Source organism: Symsagittifera roscoffensis, unplaced genomic scaffold (genome assembly GCF_963678635.1).
Source record: "Symsagittifera roscoffensis unplaced genomic scaffold, txSymRosc1.1 SCAFFOLD_607, whole genome shotgun sequence".
NCBI lineage: Eukaryota > Metazoa > Xenacoelomorpha > Acoela > Convolutidae > Symsagittifera > Symsagittifera roscoffensis.
The window spans coordinates 1-26,302 of NW_026971217.1; the positions used below are offsets into that span (position 1 = coordinate 1).

Consider the following 26,302-nt stretch of genomic DNA (forward strand, 5'->3'; position numbering starts at 1 on the left):
GACTCGTAGAGAAGAAGGCTTTCAATGTGTTAGAAACTTGCTGAAAAGTTTAAGATTTCATCTGCGGACAGGGGCGGATTTAGCGAGGCGGGGGGACGTCCCTTCCCCCTCAGGGATTCGACCCCAACACCAACCAAAGGGTCCTTCTTTGGTATTTGTTTATGACATCCTTTTTTGACCAACCTACCCTAAAAATTTCTAATGGCGCGTTTGGTGCCGAGATATGCTAATTTTAAATTGAAAAAAAAATTCACTATTTTTGGCAAAGTTTTTCAAAAATTGTCAATTTTGACTTGTTTTTTCAAAAATTTCGAAATCATTTTGGTCGAACTGAACAAAAAAAAACCACAAAAACTTCGAGTTTTTTTTGAAATCCGCTCCCAAGGAGAAAATGCATCTTCAAACGAGATTTGCATCTTAACAGCATTCTTCTTCAATTTTCTGACGAGAAAAAAATCTCCTAATTTGTTGGCAGAGCATATTAAAGTAATTTGAACACTTATTCAAAGTGATGTGTAATTGTTTTTTAAGATATTGAAGTTTTTAGATCAAAAATCAATGTTAACCAGAAGACTTCATTTATACATTTATTTAAGAAAACTTCGTTTGAACGCACTTCAATTAAGTAGACTTCATTTAAACGCATTTGAACTTTAAACCGCCTCGATTTGTTTTTTTTTTCAAACGCAGCGAAATAGGAAGAAAAATGCTTTCGCGCTCATTAGTGAAAAATATCAAAAACCTGACTGCAATGAAGAAATTTTTTTATCTATACATCAGAAAGAAAACCACACAACGAAATCTTTAACACGGTCGTTAAATATTAAAAATTAACTTCCTCAACCAAATTTTTTTCATGGAATTCCTTTATTGGAAACTATGAGAAGCGGCTAGCCACGCCCATACCATACATTAGACAAGTGAAATGTATCGGCCATTTTATCAGAACAGAATAAACAAAATAACGGGACAAAGAAATTGCAATTTTTCATTTTCAACTAGAAAAAATTTTAAAAACATATTCTTTTTCTTTTTCGAAATTATTCTCAATAACTATGCTAGAAACAGGATTGAAATGTGACACCTGGTTTTTTAATGTATTTCACAGGTTTTAATTGACCACAAAATCTAAAAGAAAAATTTTTAAAGGCATTGGTTGACCAATCATAACTATTCGGAAAATTTTTTTTTGTCGTCGATTAATCTTCAGAAACAGTCCCCTGAAACTGTACTTATTGATGAAAAGTTGTTGCTTTAAGCTGATGAACTTGGTACTCTCTCTATTGCGCGGGGGAAACTAGTGTTTATTGACTGATCAATCAACGCTGTCATCCGGCCGGATTGGCATCATGATAGTGATGAACACATATACATATTTATAACTTCTTATTTAATTCATATTACAAATCAACATGCCTTGAAGAGCTACGACCGGTCCGTACGACTAAGAGCACAGCGTGTGCAGAGTTCAGAAAAGAAATTAAATTTCAGTTGAAACTCTAATTTCTTATTGAGCTACCACTTTAGCCGCCAATCCGTACGGATTCCATAAAGATCATATTACACGTTATGACATGACACCAGAATATGAAAACCCGCTGAGCATCCCACCATTCTGGCAGAAGGCAACGGCAGAACCGCCTATGGAATGAGAAAAATGGACAGCCATGATGGAGATGGCCGTCCTGGCTAAAGACGGTTTTGAGGTGCGCACTCTGCTGCGTGTAAAACCACTCGTCATACTACCAAGGGAACCAATTTATGAACTGGAAATTACCGGTGAAACCAAGGCGAAAAAACGGAACCCAGACATACGAAACCAAGAGAAAAAAGAGTTCGTGAACGAGGACCTTTTTGCAACAATTTCTCTTGGGACGAAGCAGATGCAAAGGTGAGAAATTCTATCTTCTTATGTTTAGGGGCAGAAAGTCAAAGCCAGCTACAACAAAAACGCCTGGATTCGAGATACATACAATATCAACTAATGAGTTGTCACTAGGAGGATAATTGCTTTCGAAAGATACAATTTCATCTGCCGGAAACAACGGAAGATTAATAAATCCTTAACACAATTCCATGCTGATTTTGGCTCTATTGTAAGAACGGTAAAGCCTTTTTGTGAAAACGGTAAAGAGGGATCCAACAGTAAAACTAGCATTGCACTCGAAAAAGATAAATAAATTTATCCACGAGAACAAATACCAAATGCCCAATATTGAATTACTACTTGACAACATTGCGCTAACCCTAAAAACGAAAGAAAACGAACCGACGTTATTCTCAACACTCGACCATAGATACGCATAGTCACAAATCCCACTGGACTGTGGGACCAGAAAACAATGTAATTTCAGTCGAATCGGAGAACGTAACACTGGAACCTACCAATTCCAAACGGAATTTTATGGTCTCATGGATATGCCTGCCGAATTCCAAAACGCAATAAACCTTACATTAACCAATTGCGAAAACACATTCGCTTATTTAGATGATATCCAAATAGTTACTAAGGGTTCGAAAGAAGACAACAAAAATAACATTTAAACAACGAAAACTTGGCAATTTCAATAGAAAAAGCAAATTAGCTTGCAAACAGAAAAAGCAATTAGCACCGAATGGCTTGGATACCATATTAAAAGCGAGGGTAGAAAGCTATTGAATCGGAAAACCGCCGCAATAGCTAAACTCACACCCCCTAAAAGTTTCAAGCAGCTAAAAAAATTTATGGGTTAAATACATCATCTTACGAGGTATTTACCAAAGTTAGCGAAAATGGCTTCATCACTTAAACCATTATTTAAAAAAACACGGATAAACCAAGTGCCTCAAGAGAAACACAAGCCGCGGTCAAGGTGGTCGACCACGTATCACCGACCGACAATCCGATAAACGAAGCGATAACGATAAATGAAAAGAACTTTGACTTTGCGAAAGGATCCAGTACACCGGTGATCACCGAACAGGCTAACACTATCGAAGAACATAAAGAGCAAGGCGATGAGGAAGATGTGAACGATGAACCAATCATTAGCACCAGAAACGGAAATGACAGAACGGATCAAATATCCGAAGAAGTACAGGAGCGCAAAAGGAAGTTGATGAATCAAAAAACCCAAAAGGGACGCAAAAACTCTTAACAAAACTCAACAAGTCCCACAGGGACTAAGAACTCCAACCATTTCATTTTTGGTCAGAAGCGAAAATGTTCTCCGGCAAGATTGGCATCATGATAGTGAAATACATATTTACATAGTTAAAACTCTTCATATAATTTATATTACAGGTCAGAAAACACACAATAGCAACTAATGAGTATGGGCTCGTGTGCAGGTGGTCGGATTGGAGGGAAAAAGCCAGATGATTTAAAGCTAATTCCGAAATGCAGCGCTCCGACCAGTCCGTACGACTAAGAGCACGGTGTGTGCAGGGTTGAGAAAACAGATTATACTCACACCCCGAGAAGTTTCACTTAAACTTCTATTTTCTTATTGAGTTACCACTTTATCCGCCAATCCGTACAGATTCAGTAAAGATCATAATGCACGGTATGACAAACGCCTTTCTATTTTATTTGTTTTGGTCTGGTTGGATCAATAATTTTATCAAAACAAATGTCATAATTTCAACCCCGTGTCCCCAGAATTGGCACTGAAAACGTCAAAAGCGTAAGAATTGTCAAAAATCAAAACTGATCTTGTTTTGAGCTCCGAAATACCTCGCGGTGGGCCATCCGAGCATTGTTCTACGATACATCTTTCAGAAAAAAGTCGTGCGAACCCAGCCCTTTTGAACTTAACATTAAATTTTCAAAACACTCCGTCTTTCTTTATTTTTATTTTATTTTTTGTAAAATTGACTAGATAAAAAAGTCAAATAACTGCGAGAAGATCTATAAAAAATACTGATCTTCAATACTAAAACTTTTCCAGTAACTCTGTAGGATCTCGATCTTTTGAGACCTAAGAAATAAGAGCAAGATACAGATCATTGTTGGACTAACAAGTTTCACGAGCCCATCCGGCCGACAGTAGATAGCGTGACAAACAGACGGTGTACCCTATCTAAAATTAGTCTATGAGATCTACTCTTCGTGGATAGCTGGTCACTGATCAAGGCCTGAGACAGCTATGATAACAGTTTGCATAGCAAAACGTCTAAGTTTTTGTTTATTTGACTGGAAAGCTACAGACTGCTGAATTAAGACCCGTTGAGAGCTTTAATTTTTCAAAAAAAAATGCAAACACCAGCTCCGAGTAAAAGATAGTTGGTTCTTCCCCCCTCCACTTTATGGTTTAACAAAGATTTGCCAAAACCAAGTGTGAAGCCTAAATAATTTTATCATGGCTTAATTTATCTATATGTCAATTTTCATAACAATCGACCAGTGCTAACAATCATTTTATTTAGAAAAAATTGCAGGTGGTCGGATTGGAGGGAAAAAAGTCAGATGATTTAAAGCTAATTCCGAAATGCAGTGCTGTTTTAGAGTTTGTTCCTTCCTGATCATGGCTAGTTATTGCGACTGATAACAACCTGAAACTGTGATGACTACTATCACTGCGACGTCAACCCGGGATCATAGTTAGAGCAAACCTTGTTAACAGCAGCGTCCCTCAACTCCGTGAAATAATTTTGCGCATGTTCCAACAGGTCACGTGGTCTACTGCGCATCACGCTGAGAGAGAAGTTGACCAGCAAGTCCTTCAGTCCCGCCGGTACATCCTCCCTCTCTGCTCCTCCCCCACCCCCTCCAACTATCGCCTCGATCCTCTCTTGGAGTCCCAATTTAAAGCCTAAACGGAAGTTTTGAAGAACTACATTAATTAATTACAACAATAAAATAAGACAATGGTATCAAAATGCAACCATATGCAACTTTACAACCATGCTAAATCGTGTTTGTTTTTCAAGTGCATTTTGAATTATCTTAAGAACTTTTTTAACCATCGACTAAGGAAGTTTTTTGCAGTTGTTATTTAAAAAATAAAGTACATTATTGACCATGGCTCATTATTTTATTTTAAAAGTGTAAAATTGAAGCTCAAAATTACCTGTTGTATTATCTGCCTCATTTGTCGTCGGTAACTTATTGTCTTGATCAGACTGATTGTTTTCGTCTTTGTTTGAAGCGCTTGAAGACTGCATAAATGCACTGTCAGTTTCAGAATCCATCTCACATTCAACTTCTCTAATGCTTTCGCCGACTTCTGAAACAAATGAACAAGGTTCCGATTGGAAGGCTGCCGATTCGAGACCCGCCAGGATTCTTCTATTTCAACAAAAAAGCTCCCCATTTCTTTGAAATTAGCCAGAAATAGTTTTCCGGTAATATCATCCTAGCAAACAAAATTAGAGAATGGTCAACAAAATTTTCTAGACAGTGTTTTTTTTCTAAATTTTGTCATTTTTTCAGAGGATTTGGGGCTAATTTAAGCTTTCAGAATTAGTCATTAACAAATGAACAAGACTGCTCATATATCAAGGTTGCCCTTTAACTGGCAGCCTTGATATATGAGCAGTCTTGTTTAACTGCCCTTTAACTGCCCTTTAACCCATATCGAATAGTTTTTGGAGAAAAGAAAGTATTGAAAAACTATAAATTTTGTACTAAATCAAAGATCAAATGTTAAAATTAATACGACCAATTAGCTAGCCTGTTTTCAATTTAGAACAATTTTGTTGTGCGGGATAATTCGCCACACTTAAATATTTCGCATAACGTTTTCAAGTTTACAAATAAAAATTTTCAAAGTGCGCATAAAATAGTCCAGAGCATGACCGAATTGGCAATTTTCAAAATCCCAAAATTTTTTAAAAAAATTATCCTATTAAACCTGATTTTGGAGATTCAATATCTTCAATGGAGCCGAATAAATTTTTGGTCAAAAGCTATTATTTCGACTGAAAATTGACTATACATAAAACCATATCCCAAGCACAACTATTCCGTCTTCTTCGAAAGTTGAAATAATTGTAAGTGATCCGTTTTCTGACTGAATTCTGTCAACCGCGAAAATTGAATCAACAGCTCTACGCTCTACTCTGGTAAGAAATATGAGAACATTAAGACTTTTCTCAAAACTGAATTAAACTTCCAGGACTATTAAACAGTTATACAGCTCGAATTATGTGGAAAATTACACTTTTATAGTATGTCATTTGATTATACTTGAGATTTATTTGTTGTAGGATTAGGATTCTAATATTTTCCCGGCAATCTAATCATGTACAATTCAGATCATGCGATTCAGATCATGTACAACTTGTTTCAGAGAGATGAAATAAGTAAAACACAATTTAGCTCACGATGAATTTCCCTACGAAAATTTTTTTTCGGGAAAACCTGCCCAAGATATAGCCATTTTGTGCCAATGAGTCAAATATTTATATCAACAACATGTTCACACGTTTTTTTGCGGCTTATCGGATTTTCGAAGAGTTTTGCGCTGAACAAGCTACTATAAAGTTGAATTAAAACAGCAAGATAACGTGAACTAAAAAGATAATTTTGATAATTTTAAACCTGTTTTTCTAAGATTCAGTTGTAATTGGCCAAAATCTGAGTTTTACCAGTTCTTTTATTGTGCAATTTTCATTGCAAGATTTCGAACCAAAATTACACCCTTAAAATGGCTCTTTTCATTTTGTTCAAGTTTGCGGAGGTACACAAGGTAAATTGAAGTTATTCTTATATCAAATGACCCTGGGTACTTACTCAATTTTGAACAAATTGAAATGACCTGTTTTAAGGGTGTAGTTTTGGCTCGAAATCTTGCAATAAAAATTGCAACATAAAAAAGCTGGTGAAATTCCAAGCAATTCTTGTCTTGATAGTTTTTGGCCAAATACTACTGATGAGATAAGCGAGCTCAAAAATATCAAAAACATCTACTTAGTTTATTTTATCCGGTTGTTTTACTTCAGCACTATAGCAGCATGTTCAGCAAAAAATTCCTTGAAAAACGCAAAAAAAAACGTGTGAATATGTTGTTGATAAAAATATTCGACTCATTGGCACAAAATGGCTATTTCTTGGGCAGTTTTTTCTGAAAAATGTTTTTTTTTCGTAGAGGAATTCTTCGTGAAACTAATTTGTGTATTACATATTACATCTATCTGAAACACCCTGTGGATGATATGGTCTTTGCATAGCCAGAGTTTTTCCTTACTGTATTGTTAAAAGCACTCGCGGATAACAATACCAATCAGTTCAAGTGAAAAAATTCCAACTATTGCCAGTCCGGGTTGACCAAAATTTTGTATCGCACCTTTTTTATATATGAAAAAAAACTTCTTAACATACAGATCCATATGTCCAGCAATTTGTATCCTATATCTATGACAACCATTTTTCCATATATGAAAATTGTAAGACAAGCATTTTTCCATAAACCAAAAAAAAACTTTTTTACTGTTTTTTTCTTTAAATTCTGAAAACTTTTGGGTTATGTTTGTAACCGAATACAAGTCATAAAAGGTTGAACGGAAATGACTTGAATTATTTAAGAGTTTTCCTACACAAATGATATAATTCAAGTAATATTTTTATTCGGCGGACTCCACAACAAGGCCTTTTAGCGACAATTTGTTATAATGCGCTGCATTTTTCGAACATTAAGCTTGTTTTTTGGTATACCAAAAAAACTTTTAAAAACACGTTATACACACAAAAAAATTAATTTTTGAATGCAAATTTCTAATTTTTGCATGGAAAAAGTTTGTTTGAGTAAAAATTCCTTATTAACAGAAAACTTTATTATTAGCTTTTTTAAAAGTTCCTTTTTTATATATGACGATACACCAATTTATATGCTAAAACAAGCAAAAAATATCTGCAAAAATTTGATGGCTCCATTTTGGCAAAATGTATGAAAATTGTATGATTAGTATTTTTTGTAGACTTAGTGTATGGAATTGTATTCAGGGGCGAATCTAGGATTTCACGAGGGGGGGGGGCAGATTTTCATTTAAAAAAACCGAAAAATTTGCCGGCATTTTTTTTCTGTAGGTCTTGCTAATTGGTTCTCTGAGCTATCCCAAAGCAAAAAAGACCCTGTTTAGGCCAAATTTTCTGCGCCTTAAGCACAATTTTGAAAAACAGGCCAAAAAAGGCATTTTTAGGCACTTTTTGGAAAACTTTTACCAGAAAATCGCGTTTTTTAGGCGCTCGCTTCCCCCTCAAAACTAGTAAATATTGGCGCCGTATGCGCCGTTAGGAAAACTTTAGGGTCAGCCAGCTAAAAATGAATATCTTAAAGTAGTACAAAGGGGGGACCTAAGTCAAATGGTGATTTTATGACAAGCATTTTCTGTCTATGAAGGACAAATATTTGCAGCCCAAATATTTCGGCCCTGAAAGACAAGTATTTGCAAGATGTCTGGAAATCATGACTAAAAACGATTGGATGTTTCAAATGAGTGTCAATAGTTTTCCGAGTGAATGCAGATGTCTAGATGATTCCGATTATTAATAACAAATTGCGAAGCAAATAGTTTTATGAAGATGTGTGAGCAATCATCAAGTCAGACTCAGACAAGTGAAAGAAGAAATAACATATGGAGTCAAACTGAGACGAAAGATGGATTCGACCATGAAGCGAGATTTACTAGAAACATATAACATGGGAGATTTGAGATAGCCAGTATGTGATAGATTAGGTTAGGCAGGGGCGGTTCTAGGATTTTCTCGAGGGGGGATGTTCAAACAAATTTCAAAAATTTTGTCGACCTTTTTTCTAAGTCGACCAAATTGATTTTCCGAGCACTGCAAGAACACTATGAAGACCCTATTTTGACCAAAAAGTTTGCGCCGCTTGCAAACTTTTGAAAAAACAGGTTAAAAAACCGTTTTGGGCACTTGACCTAAATTTGACCAAAAAATTGCAAATTTTCGACGCGGACTCCCCTTCAAAACAAGAGCTTATATGGGCGCCAAAAGCGGCTTTAGTAAAATTTTAGGGTTGGTTGGCCTAAAATGGATTTCAAAAAAATATTACCAAAGGGGATGTCATAAAATATTACCTTAAATAAAATTTTAGGGTTGGTCCTCCTTAAATGGATGTCATAAAATATTACCTTTGGTTGGTGAGGGGGACGAATCTCTGAAAAAAACGTCCATAAAACACTCCCCCCCCCTCCCCTAAATCCGCCCCTATGGTTAGGTGACATAAAGTTTCTTGTGATCAAAAGTAGCACTGTTAAATTGATTCTAATCCCAGGAAAAAATCATTGCGTTTTGACAGTGGCCATCAAAAAAAAGAGGTAGTTTAGAGAATAATTTTGCGCTAATTGATCCTTAACAAGCTTATCAAGTCGATATTTTTTTAAGAAAAACCTTTGAGTCGTATAAGGAAATGATAATACCCTTATTTGCCTCATTTCAGTTGGATCAATTTTTTGCGCGGGATAATACGTCAATCAAGAATACTTGGTGTTTAAGGAAAAATTTCAAGTTTTTTTCAATTTGAGCTCAGAGAGTCAAAAACTAAAAAAAAAGAAACAAACTTTTAAATCATGAAAATTATATTCGTCTGAATACAAAAATCCCGAGCTAAACATTTCGTCATTTTGTTTGCAAAAAGTATAAAATTTTAGTGCTCGGCGTGCTTTTTTTAAGGCTGTCAACGAAAATTCAACTTTCCTTTTTATACAAACTGTTTAATAATGATCTGATAAGTTTTGACAAGCTTGATATCAAGCAGAACCGCCTATGGAATGAGAAAAATGGACAGCCATGATGGAGATGGCCGTCCTGGCTAAAGACGGTTTTGAGGTGCGCACTCTGCTGCGTGTAAAACCACTCGTCATACAACCAAGGGAACCAATTTATGAACTGGAAATTACCGGTGAAACCAAGGCGAAAAAACGGAACCCAGACATACGAAACCAAGAGAAAAAAGAGTTCGTGAACGAGGACCTTTTTGCAACAATTTCTCTTGGGACGAAGCAGATGCAAAGGTGAGAAATTCTATCTTCTTATGTTTAGGGGCAGAAAGTCAAAGCCAGCTACAACAAAAACGCCTGGATTCGAGATACATACAATATCAACTAATGAGTTGTCACTAGGAGGATAATTGCTTTCGAAAGATACAATTTCATCTGCCGGAAACAACGGAAGATTAATAAATCCTTAACACAATTCCATGCTGATTTTGGCTCTATTGTAAGAACGGTAAAGCCTTTTTGTGAAAACGGTAAAGAGGGATCAAACAGTAAAACTAGCATTGAACTCGAAAAAGATAAATAAATTTATCCACGAGAACAAATACCAAATGCCCAATATTGAATTACTACTTGACAACATTGCGCTAACCCTAAAAACGAAAGAAAACGAACCGACGTTATTCTCAACACTCGACCATAGATACGCATAGTCACAAATCCCACTGGACTGTGGGACCAGAAAACAATGTAATTTCAGTCTAATCGGAGAACGTAACACTGGAACCTACCAATTCCAAACGGAATTTTATGGTCTCATGGATATGCCTGCCGAATTCCAAAACGCAATAAACCTTACATTAACCAATTGCGAAAACACATTCGCTTATTTAGATGATATCCAAATAGTTACTAAGGGTTCGAAAGAAGACAACAAAAATAACATTTAAACAACGAAAACTTGGCAATTTCAATAGAAAAAGCAAATTAGCTTGCAAACAGAAAAAGCAATTAGCACCGAATGGCTTGGATACCATATTAAAAGCGAGGGTAGAAAGCTATTGAATCGGAAAACCGCCGCAATAGCTAAACTCACACCCCCTAAAAGTTTCAAGCAGCTAAAAAAATTTATGGGTTAAATACATCATCTTACGAGGTATTTACCAAAGTTAGCGAAAATGGCTTCATCACTTAAACCATTATTTAAAAAAACACGGATAAACCAAGTGCCTCAAGAGAAACACAAGCCGCGGTCAAGGTGGTCGACCACGTATCACCGACCGACAATCCGATAAACGAAGCGATAACGATAAATGAAAAGAACTTTGACTTTGCGAAAGGATCCAGTACACCGGTGATCACCGAACAGGCTAACACTATCGAAGAACATAAAGAGCAAGGAGATGAGGAAGATGTGAACGATGAACCAATCATTAGCACCAGAAACGGAAATGACAGAACGGATCAAATATCCGAAGAAATACAGGAGCGCAAAAGGAAGTTGATGAATCAAAAAAACCAAAAGGGACGCAAAAACTCTTAACAAAACTCAACAAGTCCCACAGGGACTAAGAACTCCAACCATTTCATTTTTGGTCAGAAGCGAAAATGTTCTCCGGCAAGATTGGCATCATGATAGTGAAATACATATTTACATATTTAAAACTCTTCATATAATTTATATTACAGGTCAGAAAACACACAATAGCAACTAATGAGTATGGGCTCGTGTGCAGGTGGTCGGATTGGAGGGAAAAAGCCAGATGATTTAAAGCTAATTCCGAAATGCAGCGCTCCGACCAGTCCGTACGACTAAGAGCACGGTGTGTGCAGGGTTGAGAAAACAGATTATACTCACACCCCGAGAAGTTTCACTTAAACTTCTATTTTCTTATTGAGTTACCACTTTATCCGCCAATCCGTACAGATTCAGTAAAGATCATAATGCACGGTATGACAAACGCCTTTCTATTTTATTTGTTTTGGTCTGGTTGGATCAATAATTTTATCAAAAAAAATGTCATAATTTCAACCCCGTATCCCCAGAATTGGCACTGAAAACGTCAAAAGCGTAAGAATTGTCAAAAATCAAAACTGATCTTGTTTTGAGCTCCGAAATACCTCGCGGTGGGCCATCCGAGCATTGTTCTACGATACATCTTTCAGAAAAAAGTCGTGCGAACCCAGCCCTTTTGAACTTAACATTAAATTTTCAAAACACTCCGTCTTTCTTTATTTTTATTTTATTTTTTGTAAAATTGACTAGATAAAAAAGTCAAATAACTGCGAGAAGATCTATAAAAAATACTGATCTTCAATACTAAAACTTTTCCAGTAACTCTGTAGGATCTCGATCTTTTGAGACCTAAGAAATAAGAGCAAGATACAGATCATTGTTGGACTAACAAGTTTCACGAGCCCATCCGGCCGACAGTAGATAGCGTGACAAACAGACGGTGTACTCTATCTAAAATTAGTCTATGAGATCTACTCTTCGTGGATAGCTGGTCACTGATCAAGGCCTGAGACAGCTATGATAACAGTTTGCATAGCAAAACGTCTAAGTTTTTGTTTATTTGACTGGAAAGCTACAGACTGCTGAATTAAGACCCGTTGAGAGCTTTAATTTTTCAAAAAAAAATGCAAACACCAGCTCCGAGTAAAAGATAGTTGGTTCTTCCCCCCTCCACTTTATGGTTTAACAAAGATTTGCCAAAACCAAGTGTGAAGCCTAAATAATTTTATCATGGCTTAATTTATCTATATGTCAATTTTCATAACAATCGACCAGTGCTAACAATCATTTTATTTAGAAAAAATTGCAGGTGGTCGGATTGGAGGGAAAAAAGTCAGATGATTTAAAGCTAATTCCGAAATGCAGTGCTGTTTTAGAGTTTGTTCCTTCCTGATCATGGCTAGTTATTGCGACTGATAACAACCTGAAACTGTGATGACTACTATCACTGCGACGTCAACCCGGGATCATAGTTAGAGCAAACCTTGTTAACAGCAGCGTCCCTCAACTCCGTGAAATAATTTTGCGCATGTTCCAACAGGTCACGTGGTCTACTGCGCATCACGCTGAGAGAGAAGTTGACCAGCAAGTCCTTCAGTCCCGCCGGTACATCCTCCCCCTCTGCTCCTCCCCCACCCCCTCCAACTATCGCCTCGATCCTCTCTTGGAGTCCCAATTTAAAGCCTAAACGGAAGTTTTGAAGAACTACATTAATTAATTACAACAATAAAATAAGACAATGGTATCAAAATGCAACCATATGCAACTTTACAACCATGCTAAATCGTGTTTGTTTTTCAAGTGCATTTTGAATTATCTTAAGAACTTTTTTAACCATCGACTAAGGAAGTTTTTTGCAGTTGTTATTTAAAAAATAAAGTACATTATTGACCATGGCTCATTATTTTATTTTAAAAGTGTAAAATTGAAGCTCAAAATTACCTGTTGTATTATCTGCCTCATTTGTCGTCGGTAACTTATTGTCTTGATCAGACTGATTGTTTTCGTCTTTGTTTGAAGCGCTTGAAGACTGCATAAATGCACTGTCAATTTCAGAATCCATCTCACATTCAACTTCTCTAATGCTTTCGCCGACTTCTGAAACAAATGAACAAGGTTCCGATTGGAAGGCTGCCGATTCGAGACCCGCCAGGATTCTTCTATTTCAACAAAAAAGCTCCCCATTTCTTTGAAATTAGCCAGAAATAGTTTTCCGGTAATATCATCCTAGCAAACAAAATTAGAGAATGGTCAACAAAATTTTCTAGACAGTGTTTTTTTTCTAAATTTTGTCATTTTTTCAGAGGATTTGGGGCTAATTTAAGCTTTCAGAATTAGTCATTAACAAATGAACAAGACTGCTCATATATCAAGGTTGCCCTTTAACTGGCAGCCTTGATATATGAGCAGTCTTGTTTAACTGCCCTTTAACTGCCCTTTAACCCATATCGAATAGTTTTTGGAGAAAAGAAAGTATTGAAAAACTATAAATTTTGTACTAAATCAAAGATCAAATGTTAAAATTAATACGACCAATTAGCTAGCCTGTTTTCAATTTAGAACAATTTTGTTGTGCGGGATAATTTGCCACACTTAAATATTTCGCATATTGTTTTCAAGTTTACAAATAAAAATTTTCAAAGTGCGCATAAAATAGTCCAGAGCATGACCGAATTGGCAATTTTCAAAATCCCAAAATTTTTTTAAAAAATTATCCTATTAAACCTGATTTTGGAGATTCAATATCTTCAATGGAGCCGAATAAATTTTTTGTCAAAAGCTATTATTTCGACTGAAAATTGACTATACATAAAACCATATCCCAAGCACAACTATTCCGTCTTCTTCGAAAGTTGAAATAATTGTAAGTGATCCGTTTTCTGACTGAATTCTGTCAACCGCGAAAATTGAATCAACAGCTCTACGCTCTACTCTGGTAAGAAATATGAGAACATTAAGACTTTTCTCAAAACTGAATTAAACTTCCAGGACTATTAAACAGTTATACAGCTCGAATTATGTGGAAAATTACACTTTTATAGTATGTCATTTGATTATACTTGAGATTTATTTGTTGTAGGATTAGGATTCTAATATTTTCCCGGCAATCTAATCATGTACAATTCAGATCATGCGATTCAGATCATGTACAACTTGTTTCAGAGAGATGAAATAAGTAAAACACAATTTAGCTCACGATGAATTTCCCTACGAAAATTTTTTTTCGGGAAAACCTGCCCAAGATATAGCCATTTTGTGCCAATGAGTCAAATATTTATATCAACAACATGTTCACACGTTTTTTTGCGGCTTATCGGATTTTCGAAGAGTTTTGCGCTGAACAAGCTACTATAAAGTTGAATTAAAACAGCAAGATAACGTGAACTAAAAAGATAATTTTGATAATTTTAAACCTGTTTTTCTAAGATTCAGTTGTAATTGGCCAAAATCTGAGTTTTACCAGTTCTTTTATCGTGCAATTTTCATTGCAAGATTTCGAACCAAAATTACACCCTTAAAATGGCTCTTTTCATTTTGTTCAAGTTTGCGGAGGTACACAAGGTAAATTGAAGTTATTCTTATATCAAATGACCCTGGGTACTTACTCAATTTTGAACAAATTGAAATGACCTGTTTTAAGGGTGTAGTTTTGGCTCGAAATCTTGCAATAAAAATTGCAACATAAAAAAGCTGGTGAAATTCCAAGCAATTCTTGTCTTGATAGTTTTTGGCCAAATACTACTGATGAGATAAGCGAGCTCAAAAATATCAAAAACATCTACTTAGTTTATTTTATCCGGTTGTTTTACTTCAGCACTATAGCAGCATGTTCAGCAAAAAATTCCTTGAAAAACGCAAAAAAAACGTGTGAATATTCGACTCATTGGCACAAAATGGCTATTTCTTGGGCAGTTTTTTCTGAAAAATGTTTTTTTTTCGTAGAGGAATTCTTCGTGAAACTAATTTGTGTATTACATATTACATCTATCTGAAACACCCTGTGGATGATATGGTCTTTGCATAGCCAGAGTTTTTCCTTACTGTATTGTTAAAAGCACTCGCGGATAACAATACCAATCAGTTCAAGTGAAAAAATTCCAACTATTGCCAGTCCGGGTTGACCAAAATTTTGTATCGCACCTTTTTTATATATGAAAAAAAACTTCTTAACATACAGATCCATATGTCCAGCAATTTGTATCCTATATCTATGACAACCATTTTTCCATATATGAAAATTGTAAGACAAGCATTTTTCCATAAACCAAAAAAAAACTTTTTTACTGTTTTTTTCTTTAAATTCTGAAAACTTTTGGGTTATGTTTGTAACCGAATACAAGTCATAAAAGGTTGAACGGAAATGACTTGAATTATTTAAGAGTTTTCCTACACAAATGATATAATTCAAGTAATATTTTTATTCGGCGGACTCCACAACAAGGCCTTTTAGCGACAATTTGTTATAATGCGCTGCATTTTTCGAACATTAAGCTTGTTTTTTGGTATACCAAAAAAACTTTTAAAAACACGTTATACACACAAAAAAATTAATTTTTGAATGCAAATTTCTAATTTTTGCATGGAAAAAGTTTGTTTGAGTAAAAATTCCTTATTAACAGAAAACTTTATTATTAGCTTTTTTAAAAGTTCCTTTTTTATATATGACGATACACCAATTTATATGCTAAAACAAGCAAAAAATATCTGCAAAAATTTGATGGCTCCATTTTGGCAAAATGTATGAAAATTGTATGATTAGTATTTTTTGTAGACTTAGTGTATGGAATTGTATTCAGGGGCGAATCTAGGATTTCACGAGGGGGGGGGCAGATTTTCATTTAAAAAAACCGAAAAATTTGCCGGCATTTTTTTTCTGTAGGTCTTGCTAATTGGTTCTCTGAGCTATCCCAAAGCAAAAAAGACCCTGTTTAGGCCAAATTTTCTGCGCCTTAAGCACAATTTTGAAAAACAGGCCAAAAAAGGCATTTTTAGGCACTTTTTGGAAAACTTTTACCAGAAAATCGCGTTTTTTAGGCGCTCGCTTCCCCCTCAAAACTAGTAAATATTGGCGCCGTATGCGCCGTTAGGAAAACTTTAGGGTCAGCCAGCTAAAAATGAATATCTTAAAGTAGTACAAAGGGGGGACCTAAGTCAAATGGTGATTTTATGACAAGCATTTTCTGTCTATGAAGGACAAATATTTGCAGCCCAAATATTTCGGCCCTGAAAGACAAGTATTTGCAAGATGTCTGGAAATCATGACTAAAAACGATTGGATGTTTCAAATGAGTGTCAATAGTTTTCCGAGTGAATGCAGATGTCTAGATGATTCCGATTATTAATAACAAATTGCGAAGCAAATAGTTTTATGAAGATGTGTGAGCAATCATCAAGTCAGACTCAGACAAGTGAAAGAAGAAATAACATATGGAGTCAAACTGAGACGAAAGATGGATTCGACCATGAAGCGAGATTTACTAGAAACATATAACATGGGAGATTTGAGATAGCCAGTATGTGATAGATTAGGTTAGGCAGGGGCGGTTCTAGGATTTTCTCGAGGGGGGATGTTCAAACAAATTTCAAAAATTTTGTCGACCTTTTTTCTAAGTCGACCAAATTGATTTTCCGAGCACTGCAAGAACACTATGAAGACCCTATTTTGACCAAAAAGTTTGCGCCGCTTGCAAACTTTTGAAAAAACAGGTTAAAAAACCGTTTTGGGCACTTGACCTAAATTTGACCAAAAAATTGCAAATTTTCGACGCGGACTCCCCTTCAAAACAAGAGCTTATATGGGCGCCAAAAGCGGCTTTAGTAAAATTTTAGGGTTGGTTGGCCTAAAATGGATTTCAAAAAAATATTACCAAAGGGGATGTCATAAAATATTACCTTAAATAAAACTTTAGGGTTGGTCCTCCTTAAATGGATGTCATAAAATATTACCTTTGGTTGGTGAGGGGGACGAATCTCTGAAAAAAACGTCCATAAAACACTCCCCCCCCCCTCCCCTAAATCCGCCCCTATGGTTAGGTGACATAAAGTTTCTTGTGATCAAAAGTAGCACTGTTAAATTGATTCTAATCCCAGGAAAAAATCATTGCGTTTTGACAGTGGCCATCAAAAAAAAGAGGTAGTTTAGAGAATAATTTTGCGCTAATTGATCCTTAACAAGCTTATCAAGTCGATATTTTTTTAAGAAAAACCTTTGAGTCGTATAAGGAAATGATAATACCCTTATTTGCCTCATTTCAGTTGGATCAATTTTTTGCGCGGGATAATACGTCAATCAAGAATACTTGGTGTTTAAGGAAAAATTTCAAGTTTTTTTCAATTTGAGCTCAGAGAGTCAAAAACAAGTTTTTTTCAATTTGAGCTCAGAGAGTCAAAAACTAAAAAAAAAGAAACAAACTTTTAAATCATGAAAATTATATACGTCTGAATACAAAAATCCCGAGCTAAACATTTCGTCATTTTGTTTGCAAAAAGTATAAAATTTTAGTGCTCGGCGTGCTTTTTTTAGGCTGTCAACAAAAATTTAACTTGCCTTTTTATACAAACTGTTTGATAATCATCTGATAAGTTTTGACAAGGTTGATATCAACTTCAGAAAAATGTTTGTTCAAACCCTTTGAAAAATGGGGAGCTTTGTATTCGGGTATAAATTTTTTTGTTCTTTCTTTGTTTTTCACGCAAAATCAGGTACCATAAAAAATCCTTGAAATGGGTCGAGTAATTTGTCATATTGAAGCCCTTTTAGTCGTAATAGTTCGAAATAACTTCTCCCAGTGTTGAAAAAAACTAGTTTGAAGTTTTTGGTCTAACTTCGAGCAAATAAAGCAAGTGAGCAGGCTTTAAGTAGTTTTATATGCTTACTTTGAGCCGTGAAAATTTAATTTTAGTCAATTAAAATTATTTTTTTTGGATTTTTTCAGCGCAAATTTTTGAATCAGAAATTTCAAAAATTCAAAAAAAAAAATCTGCGAAAAAGAAACTATTTTAACAAATTTTAAAAACTTTTTCTTGTATGTTTAAGACTATGGTCGGAACATTCTGTATTATTTGAACAACCGGCGGTCTTTGTTTTAGATGCGATTGTTTTTTGTAAATTTACTGTACTTAAAAAAATTAGGATAATTAATGCGCGATATAAGGTGTTTTCAATACTTCTTTTTTATGAATCCTCTCTGATTTCACAAAATTATGGGTAATTGAAATTATTTGATTTTGCAGAAGGCAGCGAACAGTTTGATGATTTTTTATTGAATTGGACGGTTTTTTGTTCACTCATGTTTTGGCAATTCAATGAGTTTTCAAAATTTTCTAATTAATTTTCAATGCATTTTGTGGTGAACAAGTTTTTATCGGGGCGGATTTAAAACAACCGGATAAAAAAATGCACTCGCTTTTTTTCTAAATTTGGTGTTTTTGGCCTAAAAATGATGAGGACGAGGACGAAACTTGCTTTAAATTTCACCAGCTTTTTGGTCTGAGAAGTTTCGAATCAAAAACACGCCTCTAAAATGGGTCGTTGCATTTGGTTCAAAACTAAGGAGTTAAATAAGGTCAACTGATGTAAGAACAATTTTGACCCTACGTACTGCAAAATAATCACTTCAATAACCCTAATATTTGTGAAATGAGAGAAGATTCAAAAAAAAAGTTTTCAAACACCCTGTATTTTAAGATGAGGCGGTGATATAATCAAACGGAAAACATGCTTGAAGTTGGCTTGACACAACGTATTTGGACTTAATAAAACGTTACTAGACGGTAAGCTTCTCACTTTGCACTTAACATAGCAAAGTGCGGGGTATTTTCAAAAAAAGCTATTAAAACGTGCAATTTTTTTTTGATATTTTGTCATTTTTGAAGAAATATATTCGAGTTTAATTTCTAGATTATAAAATGTTAATGGATCACTCAGGGCTTCGCCCCGATACAAGCAGTCTTGTTGACTAAGTGAAATGGATAGTGTCCCGCTTACGAGATTTTCATTGCTTACCATAAAGTAGAGATGAAACAGAGATTATTTCCGCCTTATGGAAAATGCGCTCAGTTTTCGGTGATTTAAAATTTTCTCTGCTCAAATAAATTTGTTTCGATCTAGTTGTATGAATATTGAGGCGTGACGGGAAATGTTCAAAGAGGCATTATATTATATTTTAATAACACTGAGAACCTTACGTAGGTCCGATTTTATTTTTCTAATTTACTGAGTTCGAACTTACCTTTGGATCGAAAAGAAGCCATGGTTTGTGATGTATTATTTGAAGCAGTCGATATCAATTGGCCGCACTCAACTATAAAACGTATCGGAGAAATTCTTTTCTAATTTAGCTCTAACAAATGGCTACAACAAAACGAAAAAAAGTGACTTTAATCGAAACCTCATCAAAAATTTGGACACGTAATTTGGGGTCCCCTGTTCTGTCCCATTTAGCACTTAAGGCAAAGAAGCTTCACAAAAACAAGTTGTAAAAGCACTGAAATAGAATTCGTTTGTGATATTTTAAAAATTGAATTTCAAAATTATATATCTTCTGTAAAAGCTGCAAATTATCGATTCCTAAAATGGTGTTTCATTTTTTGCACAAAAAAACTGACAAATAAAGGAAAGGCAAAAAAACAATAGAATACACTTTTTTTCTTAAATTACAGAAGGTATGGTAAGAAACTGTGTTCGGTATTGTTTTTAGGATTCTGTTTTGAATAGCGTAATAAACAGTCACGGGAACAATTAGGAAAGCGGTGACAAAGGACTTTTTCCCTTCAAATTAAACCAAGATTTGCCAATTAAGCCTGACAACATTCATTTTCAAAGACTAGCTAATCGGGTTCTTTCTTGCGAATTTTCACAAAATGAAAAAAAAACATGAAAAACGGTTCTAACCAATTACTTTAATTTTTCCACCTAAAATATTGAGCCATCATATAACAATAAAAAACTAGAACTTTACAGTACGAAACGGCTCTTTTTTGTCAAGTTATCTTAAAAACTGATACATGTTTTGAAATTCAAGGAAGTTTCAAGCAGTTTTCAGCAGAGCTTACCGAGTTATCCAATCAATAAAAGAGAATAAATAGAGTAAAATCTGGTTTGAAATTGGGTAAAAATGAAGACAGTTGTTTTAGATATGATTCAGACCACAAGACTAGCAGGTACTGATTAGCCAAAAATAGAACAAAAGGGCCAAAAACAAGTACAAATTGTAATGTAATTTTTTATTAACAGCAACTTCTGAATTAAGTCGATACTTGAGATTTATTTAAAACACACTTTTTTGTGTTGAAAAACGCCCTAATGCGTGTCTAATTCGAGTCTTGAGCGAGATTGCGAATTATAAGGAAATATGGTAGAATCAACAAGGAAAAAAGGAATGCGGACTAGTTCAACTATTCTCCCCCAGCTAGTATTTCAATATTTTCCCCCACTAATATCCCCCCCCCCCCCATTTCAAGAGAGGGGTTGTTTATTGAAGGTTTGGAAGTTTCTCTATGTTTTGACTTTAACTAAATGGCTATAAGACGTGCTTAAGGAGGGCAGATAAGATTACATTTCATTAATTCCCATCATAAGGATTGACTAAATTAGCTGAAAGAACGGAGGTATATCGCGCCAGCGTCTAATTGACATCATTAGTGTGACGTTTGCGTGTTCTGTATTTCCGACTATTACAGTTTAAAAATTTTCATCCTTTTTCAGACTGTTTCTAATGGACAAAACTTGTGCCTTTCAGTCCCAGTTTCTATGGTTGTGATATTCGGTTTTAAATTACATTCGATGCTGCTTGTTCCATATCATGACACTTTTTTGACCATGAGAGTCAAATGGTAATTGCAACTTAAAATTTCACGAAAAAAAGGGAGACCAATTAGTTGTAATAATTTTCAGGACCAACTTTTTCATGTCGGAAAGCAGAAAAAAATGTCCTATATCTCGGGCAAAAAATGCTCTTTTACCTTTTCTTGCTCTGACTTTTTCTAAAACTTTAGGTTAGAAGTTCAACCTTAGTCTAAATTGAAGTCCAACCCGTTTTTTATCGTTGCCCATTGTTATTATTTGGCAATATGGATCTACTTAACAATCTCCCCTTATTGTACCTACTAAAGAATCTCCCCCCCCCCCCCCTTTCTTGAAAGAGGGGGGAGATTCTTAAGTAGATCCGTTTATTCATATTTATTTTAAAAAAATTTTCTATTTTTTTTCATCAATTTTTTTTTGAAAACTGTGTGACTTCAGAGGTTGGTGAATAATATTTTTCAAAGCAGAGACAAAATTCGAACATGAATATGATTGTAAGCATGACTAATACTAATTGTTTTCGTATTTTTTAAATATTTTAATTGCTACGCTATGTAAGTGGCCTTCACGACCCTGGTTGGTTCCTGCCGGGTCCTGGGCCCTGGATTACTTAAGTACTGATTTGATCTTCTCGGAATTTTTTTGAATTAAATGGTCGGGGTTTTTTTTTATTTGCGAAAACCATTGATCATTATAGCTGATCAATGGTTTTCGCAAATAAAAAAAAACATTTATTAGATTTGAAACATTAACTTTTGTGCACCTCTAGAAAAATTCTATGATTGATTAGTCAAAAATGGATGTCATAAAAATCTTACAGGGTGACTTTTGGTCGGCGAGGTGATGGAATTTTCAAAAGGGGAGGGAATTTTCAACTAATTAGGGACCATGTTTGCTGTTTCACTTTTAAATTTAATTTTCTTAGTGCTTTCTCACTTTCTAGATGTGAATTGGACTACGCATCCTACCCAGACCCCGAAATTGGCTGTTTGTCTTATTCACTACCCAACATGTGCTTTTCGTCTTAAGCACCACTCGAATTGGGCTGATCGGCATACATGCTGAAATTGATATTCAAACAAGACTGCTCGTATCAGGGCGAAGCCCTGAGTGTTCCGACTGCCTTTTAAGGTTTATGGAGCAGTAATAACATTAAAGAATTCAATGAAATAAAACAAAATGAAAAAAAAAATTTTCTAAAATTTGAATTTTTTTTTGTAAAAATCATCCACCCACACGTCATATAAAGTACAAAAGAATAGATTTCGCTCCTTGTAACAAACCAATTATGACAAATAGGCTTCTTTTAACCAATTTGGAACGATTTCTAAGATGGATTAACTCTCCGCTTACGCGTTAATAACGCGAATTATATCGCGCGTTAATTGTCCCAAATTGTCAAATAAGCCAAAATGGCAATCTTTAAACCCTCATAACTTTACGAAAAAAAATCACAGGTGAAATATCTTCTCAAATTTAAGCTCAGGACAACAATACCTTTTGAATGATATAAAAAAATTCCGTCAAAAAAGGCTTAGTTAAAAGGTCGAAATTTGTCTGAAAAAAAAAACCCACCCCGAGCACAAATATTCCGTTACTTTCGTATCGAAATTCGGAACAATAAACAAATTTGAGAATGTCGAAATGCTATAGCGTTGTTCATATTATTTTTCATCATTCATTTGAATAGTTCAAATTTATTTATTGTTCCGACTTTCGGTACGAAAGTAACGGAATATTTGTGCTCGGGGTGGGGTTTTTTTTTCTTCAGACAAATTTCGACTTTTTAACTAGCCATTTTTGACCAAAATTTTTATATCATTCGAAAGGTATTGTTGTCCTGAGCTTAAATTTGAAAAGATATTTCACCTGTGATCATTTTTCGTAAAGTTATGAGGGTTTAAAGATTGCCATTTTGGCCATTTTGACCAATTTGGGACAATTAGCGCGCGATATATTTTCGCTCTATTAACGCGTAAGCGGAGAGTTAATACGTCTTAGAAATCGTTCCAAATTGGTTGAAAGAAGCTTATTTGCCATAATTGATTTGTAACAAGGAGCGAAATCTATCCTTTTGTACTCAATATGGCGTGTGGGGGGATAATTTTTATTTAAAAAATTCAAATTTTAGAAAAAAAAATTTTCATTATTTTTTTTTCATTTAATTTCTTAAATGTTATTACTGCTCCATAAACATTAAAAGGCGGTCGGAACATTCAGGGCTTCGCCCTGGTACGAGCAGTCTTGTTGTTTTGTATATTTACTTTGTTGCATGCTTATTTCAAAATAAGTACTGTGAAATAAGTAATTCTTAATATTAAGCAAACAGTTAGCTTTTCGAGGAATTTATTTTGAAGAAAACTTGGGTTATAATTGATTATAACTGATTATAAGAGATTTGAATTTGAAAAAAAAATTGATTTTTTGAAGAGAAAAATGAATTATAATAGATTAAAATAGATTATAATGAACTTATAATTTTCAAAAATAGTTGATTATACTGGATTAAAATTCCATTATATGTTATAAATTTGCCACGATAATCGATGACATAGATAACATTATAGTCAATAAAAAACATTGTTGCAAAAAAAAACATGAAAATTCGGTTCGGGTGTAAATTTTAAAAAAAATTGGAAGTCCATCAAAGGTTTAAAACTGATGTAAAAAGCGGTCAAGGTAATTTTCACATTTAATAGTAACTAATGAAAGCTTTCTGCAAATTATGTAAGTTCTTTTTACTCACTATTTGGCTTGCAATCCTGTCGGCTTGATGTGTGGTACCCAAATTTAGCGACAACCAATACGATGTTTGGTTCACATGTCTTGTACCAATTCAATTTGTTCTGATTTTTATAGTGAAAAAAATGATCGCTGCGCCGATTTTTTAAAAAGCAGAAGTTTTTGAGCAGACTGATTATGTCTAGTTAGTCAATAGCAGCTTAAAAATCTAGAAAAACGCAATTTGTAACAAAAAAAAATCAGCTCTTTCGTTAAGATTCTGCAGATGGTTTATGTGTAAAAAAAGTGTCGAATTTTTAAAAAAAATTGGACACATTTTATTTTAAATTGGCTGCTCTTGTTTTTAATGGTCTTCTTTGTCTCGAAGTTTCTAAAGGCATCAAAATACCTAAGTTACTGTTTGTTTATGGGTCAAGATTTTATTCTTGAAATCAAAAGAAGCTGTAACTTAATTCTTCATTTTAAGAATTTGGTAAACAAAGAAGATGATTAAGAACAAGCGCAACAAAGAGAATGAACAACCACAGAATTATGTGAAAAAAAATCTAAAATGTGAATAAACAACAACGGGTTTATGTGAAAAATGAAAAAAAAGAATACAAATAAGCGTAAAATAACAAAGTTTAGCAGCTTTGGCTGGAAATGAATCAATGAGAAAAGTGACTCTCATCCACTTTTTTAAACTAGTTTAAAATGTCAAACCCATTATCAATATAATATATCTCTTGACTTGATCTGACCCATATTTTTGCGCAGAAAAATAAGAAAGACACACGCGTGCAAAATTTTCTGCCACTTTCAAAAATTTTTATTCAATTATTAAGGAACAATTATTAAGTAATAGGCTGTTTAGGGGCTGAAACTTTTGCGGAGAACTGAAAAAAAAAAGTTCAAACTCATACGCTTTACCCGAATGACCTCAATAATTCTAGAAATTCTTACAACAACAGTATTGTTCTTGTCGTCAAATTAACAAATGGGCTCTTTCTAATTTTATGCAATAAGCATTTTTCACGGAGGAAAGAGTTTAACAGTTTAGTTGAGATATACACGGGAAAGTGATGATAAACCTATGACAATAACTTCATTTGTTCCAAGTGAGTTGAAAGATAAATATGCAAATTGAACCGCCTCAGTGCATCATAAAATCAGTCAGTTTTGAAGGGATGTGTAATGAAAAAATATTGCAGCTGATTTCTACCTGTCAGGCATGATTGATGGGAAAACCCACGTTCAGTTTCAAGCATTACTATTCGATTATTTCATGATTCTAGTACCTGTCTTTCTAACATTGAGAAAAGTTTTATAATATCAAACTAAAGATTGATTATAATCTGGGACCGATCGTTTATTAGCAGAACCATCTTTTAGCGTAAAAAATGAAAAATGAGTCTTTTAGCAGACCAACAAAATAAAGTGATGGATGATTCTTGACAGACTCAAAAAGACGCTCAGTCTGGGGCCAAGCTTCCCCAATTAAGTCAATTATCTGACGATTTGTCCACAAAACTATCAGCTTCAAAAACACAACAGTCTAATTAGCGGCAACAAAGATTTACGCGCACAAAAACACTTATGTTGAATTGAAGCGCAGCGGAGCAAGCGGTCGCTAATTGCCAATGCCGCGTTTGAATTTAGCTATCATACTTTATAATTGTTCTGAGTCTGCTAAAAAGCCGTTCTGCTAAAAAAGCGGTCTGCTATAATCCCTAGCACCATCATAATCTTTCTTCTTCCGTGGAGAAACAAATCAATTATTAGATCGATTTATAAAACTAAACAAAACTGCTCACATCAGGAGAAGCCCTGAATGTCACGATTGCCTTTTAGGGTCCATGGAGCAAAAAATAACATAAAAAAATTAACTGCAATAAAATAAAATTAAAAAAAAATTAGATTTTTTTTGAGAAACATCACTCCCACACGCCATATAAAGTACAAAGTATAGATTTTGCTCCTAGTAACAAATCAATTATGGCAAAAAAGCGTCCTTCAACCAATTTGGAACGATTTCTAACACGGATTAAATTTCATGATAGCGCGAAGTATATCGCGCGTTAATTGTCCCAAATTGGCCAAAATGCCAATCTTAAACCCCCATAACTGTACAAAAAAGATCACAGGTGAAATATCTTTTCAAATTTATGCTCGGGACAACAAAAACGTTTAAATGATATAAAACTGGCTAATTAAAAAGTCAAAAATTGTCTGAAGAAACCCACCCCGAGCACAAATATTCCGTTACTTTCGTTACGAAAGTCGCAACAACAAGACTGTTCGTGTATCAGGGCAAAGTCCTGAATTTTGCCACTGTCCCTTACTTCATATCGAAATTTTTTCGGGAAAAGAAAACATCAAAAACGTATACATTTCGGACAAAATCAAAGTGTAAAATTTTGAGTCGTACCAAATTAATACGCTACCAATTAGCTAGCCTCAATTCAATCTGTAACGATTTTGTTATGCGGGATAACTCACCACGCATAAATATTTCGCGTTGCGCTCTCAGCATTATGAATAAACTCTTCAAAACGCGCCTAATTTAGTCCAGAACATGGCAAGTTTGGCAATTTTCAGAC

At 34.7% G+C, this 26,302-nt stretch overlaps 1 protein-coding gene across 10 annotated transcripts; it reads right to left on the reverse strand.

The window, feature by feature from the left end:
* Positions 1 to 4,597: 4,597 nt before the first annotated feature.
* Positions 4,598 to 24,874, reverse strand: LOC134856260 (uncharacterized). 10 transcript variants are annotated; one of them, XM_063872614.1, is made up of 6 exons: positions 24,698 to 24,874; positions 23,728 to 23,750; positions 13,118 to 13,273; positions 12,660 to 12,859; positions 5,052 to 5,207; positions 4,598 to 4,793 (listed from the first exon to the last, which is right to left on the reverse strand). In XM_063872614.1, exons 3-6 carry the CDS (start codon positions 13,236 to 13,238, stop codon positions 4,755 to 4,757), a joined length of 516 nt encoding a protein of 171 aa, XP_063728684.1. In that variant the 5' UTR covers positions 13,239 to 13,273; positions 23,728 to 23,750; positions 24,698 to 24,874; the 3' UTR covers positions 4,598 to 4,754. The 10 variants fall into 10 exon arrangements, with proteins under 10 accessions (XP_063728684.1, XP_063728676.1, XP_063728678.1 ...); XM_063872606.1 differs by lacking the exon at positions 23,728 to 23,750 and adding an exon at positions 19,408 to 19,479 and having other exon boundaries at positions 24,666 to 24,874; XM_063872608.1 differs by lacking the exons at positions 23,728 to 23,750; positions 24,698 to 24,874 and adding exons at positions 19,408 to 19,479; positions 24,642 to 24,659.
* Between the last annotated feature and the right edge of the window lie 1,428 nt (positions 24,875 to 26,302).

Bases quoted from the DNA above. Each gene is read 5' to 3' on its own strand.
- LOC134856260 (XM_063872606.1), bottom strand. From the start codon at position 19,429: ATGGCTTCTTTTCGATCCAAAG. The intron at 13,274-19,407 runs GTAAGTTCGAAC...CATTTGTTTCAG, and splicing joins GGCTTCTTTTCGATCCAAAG to AAGTCGGCGAAAGCATTAGA. The intron at 5,208-12,659 runs GTTTGCTCTAAC...CATTTGTTTCAG, and splicing joins GGGACGCTGCTGTTAACAAG to AAGTCGGCGAAAGCATTAGA.